The sequence below is a fragment of the Acomys minous genome, assembly GCF_964271855.1.
Source record: "Acomys minous genome assembly, chromosome: 10".
Taxonomy (NCBI): domain Eukaryota; kingdom Metazoa; phylum Chordata; class Mammalia; order Rodentia; family Muridae; genus Acomys; species Acomys minous.
Window position 1 is genome coordinate 51,122,899 of NC_140491.1, and position 21,873 is coordinate 51,144,771.

General features: G+C 40.8%; 1 protein-coding gene across 11 annotated transcripts in view; it reads left to right on the forward strand.

Moving 5' to 3' along the window:
* WDPCP (WD repeat containing planar cell polarity effector) overlaps nucleotides 1–21,873 on the forward strand; it is a 297,766-nt gene that overhangs the window by 121,168 nt on the left and 154,725 nt on the right. For all 11 annotated transcript variants that reach the window (XM_084800209.1, XM_084800208.1, XM_084800204.1 and 8 more), the window contains 3 exons: nucleotides 1,065–1,674; nucleotides 9,421–9,609; nucleotides 12,754–12,877. In XM_084800209.1, coding sequence (XP_084656335.1) covers nucleotides 1,065–1,674; nucleotides 9,421–9,609; nucleotides 12,754–12,877 — 923 coding nt within the window. The remainder of the gene's footprint in view (nucleotides 1–1,064; nucleotides 1,675–9,420; nucleotides 9,610–12,753; nucleotides 12,878–21,873) is intronic.

Consider the following 21,873-nt stretch of genomic DNA (forward strand, 5'->3'; position numbering starts at 1 on the left):
AATGGGATGTGCTTGGAGCTTCCGGCTTCTCCATCCCACTGCAGGCCTGTCATACCAGGCCCAGCAGAGGCTCTGTGGGAAAGGCCCACCTTCTGGCTGCTCCCTGCAGGCTGCTTGCTGGTCTCTTCCTTCCCTGTCAGACTTGGTGTAGGGAGGGCGAGAAGCCTGTCCCCAGACAGACAGGGAACCTTGGAGGACATTTTGAAACCAACATTTGTGGATCTAAATGCAGATGCGCAGCCCACTTCCTAAGCCTGCTTCTCAGTGAGTTCAAATTTGTATCAAAAGCATCATTTCATGTTTCTACATCATTTACTGGTTTACTTTTGGGACAAAGTATTTACCACCACTTTTTACCACCCACCACTTACATATGAATAAGCCAATAGCCTGTTTTCTTTTTTGTGCATTGGTATTTCTGCCAGCACATAAAATAGTTTTTTTCTTTTCTACACTAATGATGCTTTTAAATTGTTTCTCACAAGTTTTAAAATTTATAACTTGTTAATTCTTAGTTTCTTTTCTCATTTTAAAGCTAGCATCTTACATTATTTCTATTGAGAGTTTGTTTATACAGCAATCTGTCACATGTTTTTGTTTTTATCATAACAAAATAAGTTCATAAGACTTTATAGAGTGCTAAAGCTTTTTTCACTTTGTCTACTCAGGAAGTAATTTATTAATGATTTCAAAATTGGTAAGAGATGTAGGTGGAAAAGAGATTATTACTTAATCCTTTAAAGTTCTCTAAATTTTTCTAACTTCTAAACATAGTCTGATAGTCTTATTATAATAAAATTTCACTCTACTAGTTTTTATATATCATTAAACATATACAACTTTAAGTAATTTTTCAGACTTACTTAAAACTAAGTGCTAAATTTAAAATCATATAGTTCAATTCCTGCAGCTGTACTGATGTCTATATGTGCCCTGTGTACAATTGTTTACTGCTGCTGCTGGTATCTAAGGTGCAGTTGGCTTCTGAATTAAAAATCTGTCGAGTGCATACAGCTGAAGCAAGACCAAGGTCTGTGTTAATGTGCTTGGCTCATTTCTTACAGGTTCTGAGTTCTGTTCGCTCAGAATGGAATCCTCTGGATGTTCACTTTGGTGCCAAACAACCTTACCAGGTGTTCACAGTGGAGAGCTCCATCAGTGTAGACAAGGAACCCATGGCTGACAGCTGTATCTATGAATGTGTACGGAACAAACTCCATTGCCTGTCAGTTACCAGAATACCACTGAGATCGAAGGCCATCAGCTGTTGCAAGAATTCTACTGAAGACAGACTGATTGTGGGCTGTGAAGACTCTTCAGTAATTCTCTATGAAGCTCACCGTGGAGTGACTCTCTTGGCCCAGGCTGAACTTTTGCCTTCGTTAATAAGCTGCCACCCAAGTGGTGCCATTCTGCTTGTTGGCAGCAACCAAGGGGAGCTGCAAGTTTTTGACATTGCTCTATCCCCTGTTAACATCCAGCTCTTGGCTGAAGACCGCTTACCCAAGGAAACTCTGCAATTCAATAAATTTTTTGATGTTTCAAGCAGTCTTGTTCAAATGCAGTGGATAGCTCCTCCCCTTGTTTCCCAGAAGTCTGAAAGAGGAGAAATGTATGATCTCCTCTTCCTCAGGTTCAACAGAGGACCTTTGGGTGTGCTGTTGTTTAAACTTGGTAAGTCAAGTAGACTGGTAGGTACCTTGTCTGTGTTGGTGCCATGAATAAGTCATCAAACTATTCTTTAAATGTAGGTTTTCTTCTTGTCATCCCCAAGTATGTCTGCCTTCCAATGCTTGCCTATAAGTTCCTTGAAAATACTTGTGGGTGGTTTTCTAACTAGCAAAGAAATATTAAATGGTGAAGACTTTAGAAATTGTGCTCATTGTCCATAATGACAGTTTAAAAGTATGAACTTTCAGAGCTGAAGAGATGGCTCAGGGGTTAAGAATGTTTACTGCTCTTTCAGAGGACCTGGGTTTAGTTCCCAGCACATGTGTGGTAACTCCAGCTACAGGATATCCGATGCCCTCTTCTGGACCCCCCACGCGCTGCACACATGTGGTGCACATAAACTCATGTGAACACACATACACTGAATATTTTTTAAAATCTGAAGTTTTGAATGTATACTTTTCTATAAAAATTATTTTAGATTATCCATGTCTGTTGCCGTGCAGGTTGGAATTATGTAGAGCAAACGTTTAAAAAGAAATGAAGTCAGATATTTAGTTAAGACTTACTAAATATCTTTGTGTAGCTTTGTGGCCTTTGTTTCTGTTTTTTTTCCTTTTGGATAGAAATATCTAAAGGGCTTTCTTGATGTTTATACATTGTAAAGTAATACAAGCCATTTCTAATAGGGAACCTTAAGTGAAATATTCTGGTGAGGAGTTGCCTTTTGCGGCTTTGAAGTTCTTCCGGGTGCGCACTGAAAGAGCAAGAACTGCTTGAGGTGGTTTTTCATCATTTAACATTCTTTGAGGGGCTTAAGTTTACAAAAACTTCTCAAAAAATTCACACACATTATGTAGTTGAAAAGAAGAAAATACAATTGAAAACCTTATAAGGTTTGCCACGGGTGCAAAGTTAGCTTTTAAAGACATCACGGTGTTGGTCAAGTAGCAATCACTTTCTCTGATTTTACACCAGTCTACTTGCCTTAAATTGAACATTAAGAAGTATGTTTAGTGGAAATGACCCGCTCACCCGAGGGTTAGAGTGCATGTAATGGAGTCTCTGTGCTCCTAATAGTAGAAATGATGCTGACTCTGTTCATGTTAAAATTGTTCAAAAATATTTGGAATACTTGTTATTGTGAGATAATCTACTTAGACTTCATCCAGCTATATTTTAACAGTTGTGTGTCTCCATACACAACACTAAATAAAGTGGATGCTTGATATTTTCCAGGTCTGTTAAAACATACATAGTCTCTCTGTCTGTCTCTGTCTCTCTGTCTGTCTCTGTCTCCCTCTCTCCCTCCCTCACACCCTCATTCTCTCTCTCCTTCCCTCCCTGTCTCCTTCTCTCCCTTTCTCCTCCCTCCCTCCCTCCCTCCCTCCCTCCCTCCCTCCCTCCCTCTCTTCTTCCCTCCCTCTCTCCCCCACCTTTTCCTTTTTTCCTTTCTCCGCTCCCTCCTTTAAGTTACTCAGTTACCTGTCACACAGAATGCTCTGTGCCTAAGCATACCTAGCATCCCGTGCACCCTCCCTTGTGGGCCTCCTCACAACAGCTCTGCAAAAAGCACAGTTTTGTCTTCCTATCTCTAGCACATTTGCCTTCTTACTAAAGTAAACAGGCTCTCAGTATAGGGATTTAGAGGGCTTCCTGCTAATTGCCAGCTTGTAAACTTAATTGGACTGTCTCCCTGGGCACTGTTCCTAAATCAATTAGGCAATGAGTTGGCTGTCACCTCTTTTTCCCAAGAAGGTCTCTTGGAATAGAATTACCCAATAGAAGTCAAGCATTCAGATAGAAAGGTGGTAACTTCTGCAACTGACATTTATCGTTTAAATTGTATTTTCGGTTAAGTTTACAGGACAGGGAAACTGCATAGTCTTTCAGTTTAGCTCTTTGAAAGAGCTAAATGTGGAATGTCTAAGGATTTAAAAAATCTTTGTGTCCCATTTTTAATGTATTATAAAATTAATATTTACATAAATTTTTCCCTGGGAGGAGTAGATTACTTGAAATAGTAGATTCCAACGAGCAATTTTTTTTTTTAAAAAGAAAACCTAGTTTTAAAGAACAGATTTTTCTTATGATTTGCTACTAAATACATCCAAAAATTAATATACTTCTTGAATTAACACAGAGCTGATTCTGGGCATCCATGTGGCATTTTCATGTATAATTCAAGTTACTGCATATGTAAACAGGTAGTTGCATGTGCAGCTCTCCCAAGACAGAGCTTTATGAGACTCTTTTTTTTTTCTTCAGATGCTTGTTATGCAAGCCTTTGGAAAATATGACATGAAAGGTGTAGCTTACAATTTCAGATCATAAAGACAAATCATAGATCATAGTCTAAAATAGAATGCTGTTAATGTAAACGTGGCGGTAGCAGATGCCAACATGTTAACATGTTTGGAGCTTCACTGTAGAGCAGGTCAGTTAGCACAATGCCGTAGGAAATGCTTAAGGACGGATGTTCCAATCTTGTTCCTCTCAGTGGTCACATAACATGTTGGGTATGAAAAGGACATCTCTGTTATAAGAAGACTTCCAGATGTGTGCTTTCCTTGGGCAGCAGCTAGAAGTGCCATGCTCCCACTGGGGATGCCAGTCAGTGCCGTGCTCTATAAAGAGTCTATGCGCTATCCAGAATGTCTTATAGTATGCGCATCCCAATGCTCCACACCCACAGACTGAGCTTAGTTTTGAGGAGAGCCCTGGTCATTGTACTGAGACTGTCCAGCTCGGCTAGTGTGACACAGCCTTTCCCAGCCTCTCTGTGTTTTAAGTGGGCTAGTCTAACCCATCAGCTCTTGTCTCACCCGGGGAGTGTCCATAGTGATCAGCACTTCACTGCAATTGCCCCTACTGCCTCCTCCCCCACTGCACTCGCTATCTGTGCGCTGAGAAGGGCTAGGACACGGATCGTGCCACTGCCGGCACCGTGACACCTTTGCTTTATTATCCTCCCCACCTTCCGTGAATCTTGCTACGGAAGTGGATAAACAGGCCCAGGCCACCTCATAAGAGACAATCCTTCCTTGACAGTCTTTTCCTTTTGCCTCCGATCAAGTGCTCCACTTTCTTCCATCCTCACAGTCGCTGATGTGACAGGGAACACTGACTTCCTGGCTTCTTGGCTTCTCACTGCCTCATCAGCACCAGCACTGTGGTTCGTGTCTGCAGCGCTTTTTGGAACTACTCCTGGAGAGGTCTGCGCTTTCCTACGTGATCCATGGATTTCCTTTGCTCCTCGGTGACCTTTCAGTATTTGGTGTTAGCCGAACTTCTTTGTTACGACTCTGAGCACAGCTTTTTAAAAATTGTCTTCTGCTTACTTGTGGAGTTCTTCATGGGTATACTTTTAATTCTTACTTCACTTTGTTCAGGCTGAAAGTTGCACCGTGGTTTGAATTTCATCTCTAAAAGCCACAGTGAAGTTGAATTGCCCCTGCAACACTGGAGAAAGGGAGAGTCTTCAAGAGCTGACTGGGTCACGAGGGCGCTGCCCTCAGAAGTGGATTAATGTGGTTACTGAGGGCTGTGTTTGCCGTGTCTTCAGTCTCCACTTGTTCTTCTGCCATGTTATAAGCTAAATAAATGTGCACGTTTCTAATCCATCCATTCAGTTACAGTAGCAGAGAGTGGACTCGGCTACTATCCCACCTCTGACTCTCCCCCAAACCGCTCCAGTCCCACATCCTCACATTTCCATGGACACCAGCTCACATACCGAATGGGCATGCAGCCGTCATCTCTTCATCCGAACCCACCTGTCTTCCCATAGTCTCCATGCTAGTAAATGCTAGAACCTTGAGCAGGAAGCTTGTCCTTGAGAGTCTTCTTTCACCCCTGGTGTTAGTGAGCAGATCCAATGAATTATGCTCTGTAAGGGATATCAAAACGATAATATTCCACTGAGCCTCACTGCTGTTACCGTAGTCTGGACCTCCCTTATTTCAGCCTCATCAAACAGAGGCCTTCTGTCTACACTCCTCTGCTTTCCATTCCCTGCCCCAGTTAGCTCCTAAAGTGTGTAAGAGAGATCACTGTGGCAGAACAGACTAGCTCATAGATTGTCCAGCTTGTACTACTCGGTAGTGGATTAGTGCTGTCTGCTTCTCAGGCTTCAGCTCCCCAGCCACACCACTGCAGTGCAGCTTCCTAACCAAGGCTAGCCCAGATCTCTGCGTCATCTTCCATGGTGCTGGTAATGCTGGAGTGTACATGAGTGGTACAGTGCCCTTATGCCCTAAAGCTGGGCACAAGCTAAATTAAAGCTGATGTCCCTTCTCTCAGTGAGCTTTTAAATCCCAGGTGCTCTCTCTGTCTCTGTCTCTGTCTCTGTCTCTGTCTGTCTGTCTCTGTCTGTCTGTCTGTCTGTCTGTCTGTCTCTCTCAAAAACAGAAAGTGGAGGGGGGCCTTGGGGGAGGGGAACTTTGTAATATTTTCTTTAAATGTTATTTTTGATAATTGAGTTTAATAATTATTTTAATAGCTGAGTAACATTGAGCTATTTCAGTATTATAACTTACTTACCGTATGATGGTAGTTACTTGCTGCAAACGTGTCGAATAGTATGTGTTTTCAATATCTTATATGGACTATTCAAAGAATAGAAGAGGACAGATAGGAAAATAGGGAGACAAATGGAAAGGAAGGTGTCAAAGGAAAGTGTGGGAGGATGCGAGGGGCCGTGAAGGGGAGGATAGAGTGTAGCATGTTTCCCTCATACGTGACATGAAAGCAGAAGGGGGCTATTTAAGAGAGAAGAGATCAGCAAGGCTGGAGGTAAGGGCGGGTAGTGAGGTTTCAGCGACGAGCAAAGCACAGTGATTGTGTGTGTGTGTGTGTGTGTGTGTGTGTGTGTGTGTGTGTGTGTGTATGTGTGTGTGTGTGTGTGTGTCTGTGTGTGTGAACAAACTGTAACAATGAAATCCATTACTTCTGAAAAGGAGAGAAAAGAAGAGTAGGTGTCATATGGGATGTCCCTTCAGCTTTAATGGCTCTTTTCATCTCCAAGTTCATTTGGAATGAACTGTTCCACACAGTGTCTGTTTCCTTCACTGTATGTCACATGTTGCTGGACATTGGGTTTATATCAAGGTTTGGGTTCAAGTTAAGCTCAAATCTTTATATGGACATGTATTTTCATTTCTGTTAGGGCATGTGCTACTCTAAAAGGAAGGGGCTGTGCAGTTAAGCGCGCCAATGAGCAAGGAGAGCAGCGGTTGACCCACATCTCCCCTAAGACTTGCCGTCAATGATCTTTTTAATCTTAGCCGTTATAGTGCATTTATAGTTTTACTAATTTCATTGCCCTGGTGACTTTTGGCGTTGATCATTTTATGTCTAGTGCCCTAAATTTTATTTTCTTTTAAAAATGTAATCATATTGTTTATTTTTATTTTTAAAAATTTTAAGGCCACCTTTAGTGAACTTTGAATATTTGTTTTATTTTTAATTATATGTGTGTGGGGTGCATGTGGACATGTGGACATGTGAGTGTAGGTACTCATAGAGTCCAGAAGAGAGCATTGGTCCCTTGGAGCTGAGTTATATGTAGTTGTGTGTCACAGGTACTGGAAACTTACCTTGGTTCCTCTGTAAGAGCAAACTGTATGCTTAGCCCCCGAGCCATCACTCCAGTCCCTCACAGCCAAACCTCAAGTGAGATATCTCACTTATTACTATTTTTTCAATATTCAGAGATTTCCTAAGTATCTCTCTATTTTTTTAAATATCTAATTCCTTTGATATTAGAGAATCTAGTCTATGATAGGATGCTTTATTACTCTGAATATGCTTTAGCTTGGTTCATGATCCATGTGTCACCTGAAAGACTGTATGTTCCACTGTCGTTGGGTGACATGCTTTACGAGTGTTGGGCTAAGGATGCAGCGTATTTGGGTTGGGCATGGTTGTGCATAGCTGTAACCCAGCACAGGGGAGGTAGAAGCCAGAGCAGTGGAAGTTCAAGATCGTTCTCTGCTACATAGAGTCAGAAGCCAGCCTGGACTACATATGACCTGTCATAAAAGGAAAAAAGGAAGGGAGGGAAGGAGGGAGGCAGGCAGGCAGGCAGGCAAAAGAAGTAGAGAGAAGAAAGCAAAGAAAGGAAGAAAGAGAAGAAAATATATTTAGATGTTACTTTTCCAACTGATAGTGTTTTTCCAGAATTTCTGTTTATATAGTGTCTTGATTCATGAAAATCACTGAAATCTCAGCTATCATCGTCTATTTAGGTCTTTCTGCCCTGTTTGGTTCTGTCCGTTCTTGTTGCATTATTCAGAACTCTATTATTAGATGTATTTAAAGACTTTTCTATTTCTTCATGAATTTTGAATCCTCTATTATAAGAGTTTAGAATTCTAGGTTATTTTTATTTTTATCTTAAGCCCTTTAAGAAGTCTTCCTGTTGTTTTCTAGTTTGCATAATTTCAGATGCAAAGCCTATTATCATTCATTTCTTGTTTCTGTGTATGTCCTGTGTCGTCTCCACCACCATTACAGTTTCTCTGGAGTTTTGAGCTGTTTGACTGTGGCCACACATAGCCTTTGTTCAGAACTGCTGCTTCTGGCAGAGGCTAGGTGGAGAGGTTTTGGTTCCTGCAGGGTTGCTGCACAGTGACGGGTCCTGTCAGGCGCTGCCTGATTTATGTGCAGGACTTCCAGTGCTTGGCACAGGCTCACGAAGGCTCTGGTAGTTACCGCTGTTGATTCCACCAACTCAGAGGGATAGTAAAGTTTTACTGCTCAGTATTCTCCGGGCAATTCCCCAGATTCCCTCTCAAGTTGAGTCTTGTTAGATACAGCACAAGTAGGTTGGGCCCCCCTTTTTTTTTTTTTAATGTAACTTGGAGTTAGTAGGAAGAATTTCAGCATCTTTCTCATGAACTAATATATTTTGAAAACCATGAAACCTATAAATATTCCAGTTAAGTTCTGATGACAGTAATAAAAAGAATTATAGTAATGTTTTATAAAATTTATGACTTATAAAATAATTTCACAGACATTTTTCTCATTTAGCTTTTATGAGTATTTGTACTGAGTTTTTATAGACTTACCCAAATCAATAGAAACACTTATGAAGAAAAAAATTACTGCTAGCATTTAATTTTTCCTTTTGTGTATATGTATATTTATATATCTGTGTGTATGATCACACGTGGCTATGCATATGGAAGCCAGAAGTCAATTGATTCTCCTATTTTGGTTTCTCTCAGAACTGAAGCTCTCTCTTTTGAGCTAGACAGGCCTCTATGTTCCCCTGGCTTCCTTCCCTCAGCGCTGGGGTCCTAGGCATGCACTACTGGGCCTCACGTCTCATGTGTCTTCTGTGGGCTTGAACCTGGGTCCTCCTGTTCACTCACCAAGCATTTCACCAGCTGGGCCATCTTCTCAGCCCCATTTCTTAAGATTGAAAAACAAAACAACAACAACAAAACAAAACATGCTTTAAAAGCCAGTTTTTGCCATTTAACATGTTAAAAAAAAACACGTCAGTTTCAGATGTCAAATATCATTTCTAAATAAAACTAAATGACTGCCTGAACTTTAAAAAAAAAAAAAGTGTTCCTTCTCTGTCAAGATTGGAAGTGGATTTATTTTCTATTGAGAGGGTGAACCAATGGTAAGCTCTAATGCTGCAGAATATATTTCTTTTGTGTAAAGAGAACTCTGGTTTTAGTTCCTTTGCTTTGCATTGAAAAGACCTCCCTGGCATTACTTGTTTTGTGACAGGCATCCTCACGCGAGGGCAGCTGGGCCTGGTGGACCTGGTCCTCCAGTACATTCACTGCGGTGAGGTGGACGAGGCAGTCAGCATCCTGAGCAGCATGAACTGGGACACCCTGGGCCAGCAGTGCCTCATCAGCATGAGCACCATCGTGAACCATCTTCTTAGACAGAGGCTCACGCCGGAAAGAGAAGGTCAGTCCTCAGTAGTTTGCATCAGTGGTTTTGGGAATACATGAAATCCATCTCGAGTCAGTTTTAGGGTGTTTTTGCCTTACATTATTAGAGACTGAAGAGCAAAAGTATTAATGCTGTATTGAAGCTGAAAGGACGTCAAAGAATTGTTCCCAAATGGTACTTCCTATGTGGTTTTTGTCAACATAGAGGAGACATTTTCTGCCTGTGCTTGTGTCGAAACTCTGCTACATAATTCAGTTGAGCTGATGTATGGAATATGCTCAGATTTCAAGCTTTGATCAGAAATTTTATTTATTCTCTTTGTCAGCAGAGTAAGGGCACCAAGCCAAGGTCTTAATACTCTCTCATATTAAACAGCAGTATTTTTCCCCACAGGTAAGTCCTCTGTTCAGACGGTGGTTCCCTGCACTCCCTTTGTGTATGCCAGAATTATCTGTAGCCTCGGCTGCCTTGTGTTCATCCTTTGTTTCTGATGTGCATCTCCCTTCTGCCTTCTTGGATTTCCTCACCTTTTTTTTTTTTTTTTTTTGGTAATTTTGCCCAAGAAACCCAACATGTTTATTGTTGAGGTAGAGAGTACTGAGAAAAAATGGCACACAAGATATAAAAACAAACGTCTCCATCTCCTAGTTCTCTAGCATGTACTTATGAGTCATTATTATTTTATATGATGTAAAATATACAAAACTGCAGGGATCTGTAGGCTTATTTCCTATCTTTTTGCCATTAATATTAATGTTAGGAAATTATGACTAGAAGGTAGCCCAAATAATACAGGGAAGAAAACTAGAGTGGTTCTATTCCTGGAGAACATTTTCTTTCTTAGTGTTATTAATAAATTTTCCTCATTTTTATTGCATTTCCAAAATAAATAATAAGTTTTTAGATAAAATTCTGTAGTTGTCCAGTAAGCTTATGAATTTCTAGGAAGTTTATATTATGGACCTTGGCCTAACTCCCAGAATTCCCTCCTAATATGTGTTTAAGAATTAACTGGACTTTTTGGAAGTAGTCCAAACTCATCTATGGAAATGGCAGTGTTTGTACATGAAGAAAATGCCTACCCCAGTACATGGCCCACTGTTGGTACTTTTAAAAATAAAAAGTATAACTCCACGACTTTAGGGGATAAAGAACTACTATAATTTTCCTATAGTGTTACCTCAAGTAATTATTTCTTAATATTGATAAACTTCTCAAGATTGAGTATGTATTTAAAAGTAACAATGAAAACAAAAGAGTGGAGTCTCCAAATAAGGTCTATAGTGATGTATGTGCTCTGTGTAATAGGGCCCAAGTTCACAGTTTAAAAAATAGGAAAAGATAAAATATTGAGTTTCACTCAGGACACTGAGAAGTTGTTAGCACCTTAGTGAATTTAAGACATTTGAATTTTAGGTTGTAAGAAAGATTATAAAGAAATGCACAGATGAGCATTGTGAAATTCCTCCCCTAAAGAAGGATTTCTTTCACAGAATCATATGGAGAAATAGAGAAATAAAAACTTTTATATATTGGGCTATTAAAACAAAACCTGTACATACCCTGGGTTGTTTGGATATGTGCATGCTAAGTAGATATGTGAATTTCCCCTCAAGTAACTACAAAACACATTTCTAAAACATTCAGAATTCCCCGTTGAGATTTATTTTATCTGAATCTCACAAATTTGACATGGTAATTCGTTGTCCTTTTATTAGTGAAACCTAGTGCGCTGTTATTTCTAGCCATGTTGTCTGTCTTTGAGATCTTCATTTCTGCCTTAAACATCAAGCTGGGCGGCCTAATGAATCTGTAGCTGTGCTGTGAGGTACGGGGATTCCATGTAGGCTTGGACATTTCAGATGTACGGAACATGCTGTCAGGAAAACAAGCGATGGCAAGAGAATCTGGCTTGTTTTCACAATAACAGCGCTATATTCAATCTTAATCTAAATTGACTGCTGCTTTGAAAGAAAATACCTCCAAAATGCATCCTATTTTACTGTCCAGATTTGAGATTGAAAAATAAAAAAGAAATTACTGAAGCTTAGTCAAGCCCATAGCAATTATTCTGACGAGGTGTTTAATACTTGTAAATCTAAATAGGCCTACTACTACAGGAGTTTCGCTAAATAATGACTTGTTTATTCAACCTAGTGTTGGAAGCAAAAATATCAGAGGGATCTAACTGTGAGCTGCAGTATACCCATACATACCCGTATGGTAATTGCTTGCAGGTATTTCTGGGCAGAAGCACAGACCCACTGGCATATCTTGGTAAAACTGTGAAGTAGACAGAATGCGCCTTGCCTCCTAATCTCTTCTCTCCTGCCCCCCCTCCATTTATCAAAAGCCCCTTTCCAATCTTCCCCTGTCCTGGGGAGTTTGTTTTCATGAAAGGACAAAGCACAGAACCTTGTTTATGGCCAAGAGAGAGATTTTCATTGTTCTCTTCAAGTTTTGTCACAGGCATGTCTTACTCAATGTGCAAGTTTTTATTTGTACTATTTTAATTTTTAAATATTATACATGTTTGGTGTGTGTGTGTGTGTGTGTGTGTGTGTGTGTGTGTGTGTGTGTGTGTGTAAGTCATGCTGTATGTGTGGAGGTCAGAGAACACTTGTAGGAGTCAGGTCTCTCCTTTCCACATGGGACCTGGGAGTTGAACCCAGATCATGAGGCTTCACCTGCTGGGTGTCTTCCTGGCTCCCTGTTGGTGCTTGTTATGAAAACATTTCTACTGTGCTGATTTCATTCCCCTGTTTAAAAAGTCAAGGGTTTATTTTTTCTTTCCTCTAAAGAGAACACATACTGTTGAACACACTGCAAATTGATTTTACTGGAAATACTAGTTCAAACTGTGTTACTTCGATGAGTCACTGTTTTAATTACCCATTTGTGGTGAGAGGTTGGTTCATTATGGATTTCTTCAGTTTTGACAGCTTTTTGTTGCTCAGAGTCATTGTCAGCTTTGTCTCAAGTGAAAGTTTATACACAGGTTTGTTTTTGTACCAGCTGTCATATTTTAATTTCATCTTTCCTGCAACACGCTCACATTTCATCCAAGTTTTCAGAACCTGACTGACTGCAAACATGAGGATTCTGTTGTAGTTGAGGGAGTTTCTCTTGTTTTATGGCTGCTCTGTTTGAATTCCACAGCACAGCTCGAGGCAAGCCTTGGAACCTTCTATGCTCCAACAAAACCACTTCTGGATACAACTATTTTGGAATATAGAGACCCAATCGGCAAATACGCCCGGAGATTCTTCCACCACTTGCTCAGGTGAATGATGCCTCTGGACTTCCTGCTGTCAGAGTACATATTTAAAGAGCTCTCTTTCACAAGTCTCCTCAGAAATATGGTCATTTTCTGATGTTTTTTTCTCTTTAAAAGAAAAGCAAATTTTCATAGTCTTTATTTAATTTGTTCTTGTTTTCTTTTTAAGGAAATATTGACGATTATCTGGGGCCTTTACCTCATCAGCAGTAGACTCTACCCTTTAATATGACTATAAACACTATCTCTGTAAAAAAGTCAGTCTGAAAATGTTAGCTGAATTTTGTTCCTAGGCCTACGCAGATACTGTTGTTTAAACTGAATGTAGAACTCGGTGCTGTGAGTGCTGTGAGGCTGCGAGGCAGGTGTGGCTGTGCTCCTTCCACAGTTACTCAGGCACACTTGTCCAGTGCCCTCGCTTGTGAGGTGGTAGCTGTTAACTGTGTGGTGACTCATCTTTCTCCATTATGTACATATAAGTGTTCTTCAACCTTAGGGATTGTTTGACAGATTTGATAAAAATGTCAGATATTTCTCTGAGAAAAATATAGAGGTCGAAGGACAAGCATATCGTCCCAGAGAAGGGTGGAAGGCAGATGAAAATCTGGATTTAAACATTAGGGACACATAAATGCTGTGATAACTAGTATTAAAATCAGGTAAATGGTTCGTATGAAAGTTAGGTTCTGGGATGAAAAGGGGTGTAATGGTATAGAGGGGACTGCGCTGCCCAAACACATCAGTCAAGCTCCACGTCTTAGGATGAGTGCTGTGTACCAGGCTCTGGTAAAAGTTATTTCTCTTTCAGTTGTATATGCATACTTACCATAGTCTGTAAATGACAGTGTTTTATAATAGAATTTGAATTCTGTTTACAAAAGAGGAAGGATTGTATGAAGGAATTGATTTTAGTTTTAATTTTACTAATAATGTACTTGCTATAGTGCTATGCAGTACTCTCAAAGAGTTAAATGTACACATATATATATATATTATCAACTTTGCAAAGGGAGCCTTACCATGTCATCAAGTCATAAACTAAGGCTTAGACGAGCAGCTGCTTACTTAGGTGAGTAACACGTGGCAGTAGATCTTGGGCTGGTTTCTATGTTCTTACTTTTTCCTAAAGGCCACCTGCTGTCACTGGTTATATACTTCTCAGATAGTACCTTTCAAAATAACTGTGGGTTGTCATTTGTACGAGGATCGGCTGATTGATCGATGTTCCTCTGGCCCAAGAGGGGGCAGGGCTCGGATTGGTCAATGCTTGAGGAGGTATACTGTTAGACAGAACATTTGTGCTCCATAATTAATTTTATCCATATGTAAAGTGGTACTTTGAACTCTCCACAGCAGTGAGGCCTTTAGAAGATCATATTTATGGAAATGTTAATCTATTGCAAGAGTTATTATCTGTAAGTGAGTGTTGCCTTTTTATCTGAATGGTGCCAGCATATTTCAGGACCTTCTTCATCTCACCTGCAGCAGTTCTCATGCACGAGCGTCCCCCCCAAAAATGTCCGGGTTACAGTCACATGTGCTTGAACTTAGGGCTCTGCTCTTTGTTTTCACTATGATTTTGTCTTCTTGTTTCTAGCTCAAGAGGAGAAACACAGGTAAGGACTTTTGAAAGTGTGTGTGTGATAGCCTCATGGTGGTTTTGACCTCTTTAACGTTAATGCGGTCTATCTGTATTTTTGCAACCTCTGGCGTAGGAAGCTCATCTTCTATAAATGTGAACTTTATTCCGCACTGGTGTCTCTCGATGCTGCTTTAAGTTGGGTGTTCTGTGTCGGTGGCTCCTGTTGCCGCCATGGGTATTCCAGTCGGATCCAGTCGGACTCTTCTGTTTGCTCATGCCGGACGTTTCCCTTGGGGAATGCTGACTTTTTTCTGTGTTTCTGTTTTGGATGCTTTCAGTTACAATGAAACTCACTAGCTTCCCTTTCACTAGTATGCTACACAGGGCAGTGTGGAAGAGAAATGCGTGCTGGTAGAAACTGAGGGAGGTGACCTAAGTTCCAGTGGCCTTTTGTTTAATCTGCTGTAGAGAAGTTTTGTCTAGGGGAGATGAGAGCAGTCAAATGCCTCTAAAAAAGGGAAGTGCTAGGGTTGCATTAGGCCGTCTGCTTTGGCTAGTCACTATTTTAACACTCCCTAAAAACTTAATAAAGAATTAAGGCCATCGTAGGGTATTTTAAATCAAGGAAGAGGAAGGAGCCCTGTGCGGGTCAGGGCTGGCTGAGGTCGCCCAGGTGACAGTGGATGCTGCTCTCTTTTTGCTTCAATCCAGCACACAGAGCCTCAGGTCTGACTCTGTGCTGATAGGCGAGTGACGTGCAGCTGTTAAAACAAATGTTTGTATACATTCGGGTTTTGTTCTTGTTGGGGGTCAGTTCTCTAGACATCCTTCTGTGAGGCTCTTGGCCTTTCCCCAAGTTCAAGCATATCTAAACTATAAGATTTATTTCTCATATCTTTCTTGAGAACTAACTGTATGTGTTCAAAATTGCTAAGTCTCCATAAGAAATGCTCTCTTATAGCATCAATCTTTCAATAAAGTGCTTGTTTTATTAAAATTAAAGAAATAATAGTCTGATTTATAAAAATTGTTAAGCTGCAGGACACTTAAAAAAAAACACCCAAATCCAGCTTTGCCTGAAATATGCTTAGAAAGTAGTTATTCACCTTTCACCTCTGTGGAACTGAGTAGTCCCCAGAGCACTTAGCAGGGAGCCATTACCAAATACGAGTGTTTCATCATACACAAATAGAAACTGTAACAGGAACAAGTAAATACTGATAAGAGGGCAAACATTTCACGTGAATATCCCATATGAAGCTTACTTCATTAATGTGGAAGTAGAATGATTTATTGAGTTAATGATTTATTTTAATTAATTTTCTCTTTAAATATAAGGCTTTGTTTTCTGATGCAGGGGTAGGAATATGACTGTGACATAAAGGCAGTTGCTTTTGAAATGTTTACAAGATAGTAAGGTAAATTTTGAGGAAGAGGACTTTATTGCCTAGAAATAGAAATATAATATTTGTTATGTTTTATAGAGGATTTTAAGAATATATATGTTTTCCTTTCATAATTTCACACAAAAAATTAAAATGAGTTGATGTAGATAACTGGATAGGCATATGATAACAATTTTTTTCTTTTTTATAAATTTTATTAATTTATTCATAATCATCTCAATTGTTTTCCCATCCCTTGTATCCTCCTGTTCCTTCCTCCCTCCCGCTTTTCCCTTACTCCCCTCTCCTATGACTGAGAGGGACCTCTATATGATCATAAGGTATCAAGTCTCTTCTTGATAGCCTGTTATCCTTCCTCTGAGGCATGTCCCATGAAAGTCTTCACTTACCAGGAAATTGGGATAGATGTGAGGACGTCCTATTGGGACTCTAGGTGAGGGAAGTATGGGAGAATGGGGAAATAGAAGGACCTAGAGGGTCCTAGAAACCTACAAAAAGAACAGTATGATGAGCGGATCTGGGCGCAGGGGTTCTGTTCAAACTATGGCACCAATCAAGGACAATACGTGCAGTAAACATTGAACCCCTACCCAGATCTAGCCAATGGACAGGACATTCTCCACAGCTGTGTGGAGAGTGGGGACTGATTTTCACATGAACTCTGGTGCCCCATATTTGACCATGTCCCCTGGGTGGTGAGGCCTGGTGGCACTCAGAGGAAGGATGATAATAATTATAAAGTGTACTTAGTTGTTTCTTGTATATTCTGTCAACTTGGCTGTATATTTGAAAACTTTTGTAATAGAATGGCAGAGTCTATATTATGTTGGGGTCAGTATTCATGCTAATAATTCAGGAGATTTGCCAAAACAAATCTTATTTCCCTTTTTTCTCTTTTGATATTTATCACAGCAATAAAAGCTAACCCTTGGGGCAGGACACACAGCTCAGTGCTAAAGAGCATCAGGTGAAGAGGACTTGAGTTCATTCTCAGCTCCACAGCAGGTGGCGCCTGCAATCTTAAACTCCTGGGAATCTGATGCCCTCTTCTGACCCCCATGGCACATGCATACGCACAGACAGAAACATGCACACATTCACACAAAAATAAGATAATTTTTTTTAAACTTCAGCACATGCTACTGATCCAAAGCCTGAGATTACTGACTGTTGCTTATCTCCTCAGTGATGCTGCCGGAAAGCTAGAGTGCTGTTAAGAAAGCACACACACAACTGAAAAGCAGCGAAGGGCTGGAGAGATGGCTTGGGCTTTAGGAGTAATTGTTTCTTTGCAGAGAGCCTGGGTTCCAGTGCAGCAGCACCCAGTGATAACTCCAGGTCGAGAGGTTCGATGCCTTCTTCCGGCCTGTGCAGAAACCAAGTACGCATGTGGTGCATAGGCACGCATGCAGGCACAACAGCTACACAGAAAGAGACTACATCTAATTAAAAAATGTAGAACGTTTAGACTTTATTCATAGAGAAACAATTGGGGAAGTAAGATTTCTTTTTATTTTTGAGGCTTCTCTGGTCTCTTTTTGCTTCAGGCTCCTTTGAACCCATAATGTTGACCATAAGTTCTCTAAGATAAGCTTTCCCTATGTAGGGAGGTCTTGGTCTCCAAGTCCAAGCGGTCAGTTATGGGGATGTTAGTGGTAAGTTAGGAGTGGCGTGCACAAAGGCAGTGCGCCTTCAGACACACTCAGGGCTGCGCCGTCCGCCGATCCCAGCGCTCATAACCACAGTCACCCTGATACTAACTCGTCACGATGAACCTGATTTACGGCAGTGTTAGGCAACTGAGGATCTTAGGTCACTCAAGAGTGCTCCTCAGAATTAAGCCATTGCTGAGCAAATGTTGCCCAATGTCTGCCTGCGGCCGTTCTTTCCTAGCAGACCTGGAGTCAGAGCGTGTTAAAGACATAAAGATGTTGATCTGTGTTTAGTCTTTCCTTTAGGAAGACATAATTGTCACCTGATGGAAGGCAGTCTTCCAGGGAAGATTATGATTTTAGGCCCTACTGCACTCCTCGTGTGCTGCAGGAGTAAGGCTTTTCGTTTTTTTGAAACTTTTGACATTTATTTTAATTAAAAAAGAGTACTTCTGTGTATTTATAGGGAACAGTGTGAATTGAATCAAGTTAATATTACCTGCCATCTCATCAGTTTATCATTTTCTATAGAGAGGATGTTTGTATTTTAGCCATTTAGAAAGATGTAATATGTTGCTATCAACTATGGTTGCCATGTGGTACAGCAGATCATGAATGCTCATGATCAACATCCTCCCTTCATCTGTGTCTTCCCCTGAGACTCTCTGGCTCTGATATCCACTTAGGAGCACTTGGCACTGAGTAGGGTGTCCATGCCAGGAAGGCCTCAGGAGGTCTGCCCCTCCTGCCTCCACCCCCAAGGGATCATTCCCACGGGACCCATGAGGTACTGGATTCAAATTCGTGCTAGTTGCCTATTTGTTGATGCTTCCAACAGCCCAATTGATGTCGGTACTTCCCCCTTTCAAGCCACTGCATGTCCTTAACTACAGAGGCCAATGCTGATTATATAAAGCAGGAGTCAGCTAGCCATAGCCCGCCTCCCAGTTTTGTAAATATAATTCCACTGGAATGCAGCCCAGCCTACTTGTTTCCATGGCTGCTTTCAAGCTATAGTTTTGACAGGGTTGCCTACCTCTCAAACTGTGTTTACTATCTGGCCCTTTGCAGAGAAAGTGTGCAAACCCCTGTTACAAGTGAGCAAACAGCAGCAGAGACCTACAGTTGTTGGGAGCACGTCTCTCGAGTGCCTCGGGAGGATGAGGTGAATGTCGTTTGTAATATGCAGTTAATCCCTTCAGAAGTAAAAATTGGTGGAGTTGATCCTAGCACTAATAGGCTGGGGAGCACTATATAGGAATGGAAAGGTAATTTTTTAAAAGATTTATTTCTACTTAATAATTCTTGGGCCCATGGAAGCCAGAAGAGGGTCTTAGATTCCCTAGAACTGAAGTTACAGATAGTTGTGCGCCTCCGTGTGGGTGATAGGAATTGAACTTAGGTCCTTTGAAAAGGCAAATGGTGCTTTTAGTCACTGAGAAGTCTCTCCAGCCTGCAGGGGGTAATTTGGACTCAGCAAGCACAGCAGACAAGGCCAGCCTAGGTGTACTATCACAGCAGGGAGTCTGAGTCCACATATGGTCAGGAGGAGAGGAAAGTGACAGGAAGGGAATAGAACGCTCCCAGAACTGTGAGGAAAAAAGGCCCTCAGTGTACCTGGGCAAAGGTTATATTTTGAATAGTGGCAACCCTCACAGTTACAACAGAGCCAGTACTTATAAACCTTTAATTTTAAGGATATCATAGACCCAAATTTAAATACAAGGAATAATACAGAGGGATTCTTGTGTCCCTAGTCCAATTTATCCCATTGGTTTTATCTTCCAAAAATACAGCACTGTTGCAGCATCTCATACTCATGCTAATGTTAATCCAGCCAGGACACAACAAGGGTGTCTGCAACTGTAAGATCCCTTTTACAGTTTTACTTTTAAAATTTTCATTTTAAAGTGTGTGTGTGTGTGTGTGTGTGTGTGTGTGTGTGTGTGTGTGTGTGTGTCTGTCTGTGCAAGGACAACTTGCAGGAGTTGGCTCCCATCTTGTGTCCTGCTGAGCCTTTACCTGCTGAGCCAACCAACCCACTGGCCCTTCATTTGTCCTTGTATAGCCACATGTATTTATTAAAATTTGTTCTTTATTTTTATAACTTCATTATTTCAAGAATGTTATACAAATGAAATTATGTAATACGTAACCTTTGGAGATTTTTTTCAGTCAGCAATAATCCTCTGGTGACTCTTCCATTTTCTCTTCTTTTTGACTCTACTTCCACTTTGCTGACAGATGCTGTTGCAGTTTTTACATTTTTAACAAGTTTTTCTCAAATAATGCTTTTTTTCCTATCCAGTATTTATTAAAACCATATATCACCATAAGCCAGTGCATGAAATTTATGTTTTCATGTAGCAAAACGGTCTTTGATGATGTAAGTAAACACTTGGAATCATAAACACCAAATGGTACATCTAGCAAGAAAGTCAACCTTCAGTTTATACCCATGGGTGTTCTGGAGCCCACAACACAGCACATGTGCTTGTGGTGGTATCTGTGAGTGAGCCGATAGGCTACATTTTTAGAAATTTATAGTATATTTTTATTCTTTAGTCATTTAAAACAGTTTTAAAATTTAAACATATTCTTTCCCTTCCCCGAGTCCTTCCAGATCCTCTCCTCTAACTACCCCCTCAACTTCCTCAGAAAACAAACAAAAATACAATACAACAACAAATCCCCAAACCAAGAAAACGAAGTAAAACTATACCCCAAATAACAAAACAAAACAACAAACAAAACCAAGGGAACTGTAACCAAATAAAAAGACAGAGCAAAGCAAAACAAAACAAAGAATTATGGGGTTAACTCTCCTGAACACGAGGCCTGCCCTGGAGTGGTTGACGCACCCACTGCCACTCCATGGGTGAAAGCTGACTTTCCCTGTCCCAGCGGGTATAAGTGACAGTTCAGTTGTTACCCTTCATCCTTGTGGCTAGGTGTCCATTTGTTCTCTCATTTGCTCATTCACTCACTTGTTCATATTCATTCATTTTTTTAAAACGCAGGAGCGGAACATAGAGACCTCACAGCAGGCAGATCAGGGTTATCGGGGAGTGAGCAGGGCCAGCGAGGGAGGCTGGGAGCTGAGGTGGGAAGGGCCAGGGTGTTAGCATGGGATCCGAGAAGTGCAGCTGGTACTTGTGACCCCGAGGGAGCGAGGAGGCAGCAGCATCTTTCATCCCTGAGAGGCACCACAGATGCATAGGTCCCTTCTGCCAGGGTGAGGGAAGTGGCTCCCTTTGGTAAGGGAACCGGCACATCGGCATCACAAGTTCCTGAGGAATGTTAGCTTTTGTCTAGCCACTAGAAAACTTCCCATGGTTCAGGTCAAGCTCATTGATGGAAATTTGGACTACCTTTTGGCATTGGGATGAAGACATGCAGGAAGATGCCATTTACTCAGTTCTCGTATCTTGTTTTGAGGCATTACCTGCAATATTGCTATGAGTGTTCTTGTTCATATTTTTTAGTGGAAATGTGTAGATCCTGTCTAAATTCATTGATCCACCCTTGCTTATTTTGTGAATGCTCCGTTCACCCTACTGGACTATATATATATTGTTTGTTTTTACGTTTTAATTTAAATCTTATGTTTAAGAAAAGGAAATAATCAAATCCTCCACTCATGCCCTCCCTTTGGTTCTCTTCTTCTCCCCACTCCTGCTATGGAATCCTTATCTTTATTTATTAGTTTTGATATATTTGTAAAACCCACTTGCTACTTGTTTTTAAATTCAGTGCATATTCTGTGATTGCGCTCCCAAGAGGCGCTTTAACTGACCAGTATGTTACTGTGTTTTGTGAATTCTTGTTTGCCACATTACATCATCCTACAATTATAGAAAAATTTCTATAATCACTAACCTATTTTTCAGTCATCCCTATGACTTTATGCTTCACATTTTATTCCTCTGGTGCTCTGAAAATAATGTAGCATAATAAATAACATACATGTCCAACTTCATTTTCTCCCAGCTCCAGCCAGTTATCTAATCTCATGTTCATAATGATCTAATGACACCTGAGCCACTTTTATGCCATACTTAGAATTATGAGACGGCTTTTGACAGCAGTCACAAGTTGACCTTATCTGGTGGATCTGTGCACTCATGTGCATGCGTGCCCACAGGCTTGACATGTCACAGATAATCTCAACTTCTAGTTTTCTTAATAAAAGAAAAGCAAATCCTAAGTTATTTACTATTATTGCAGCTGGGGTTTTGTGTATAGTGTGTTTTTGTTTTTTTTTCTTTCTGATTAACGATTGGGAGGGGCAGCCCGCTGTGGGCAGTGCTAGCCCTGGGCAGGTAGTCCTGGGTCCTATGAGAAAGCAGGCTGAGCAAGCCT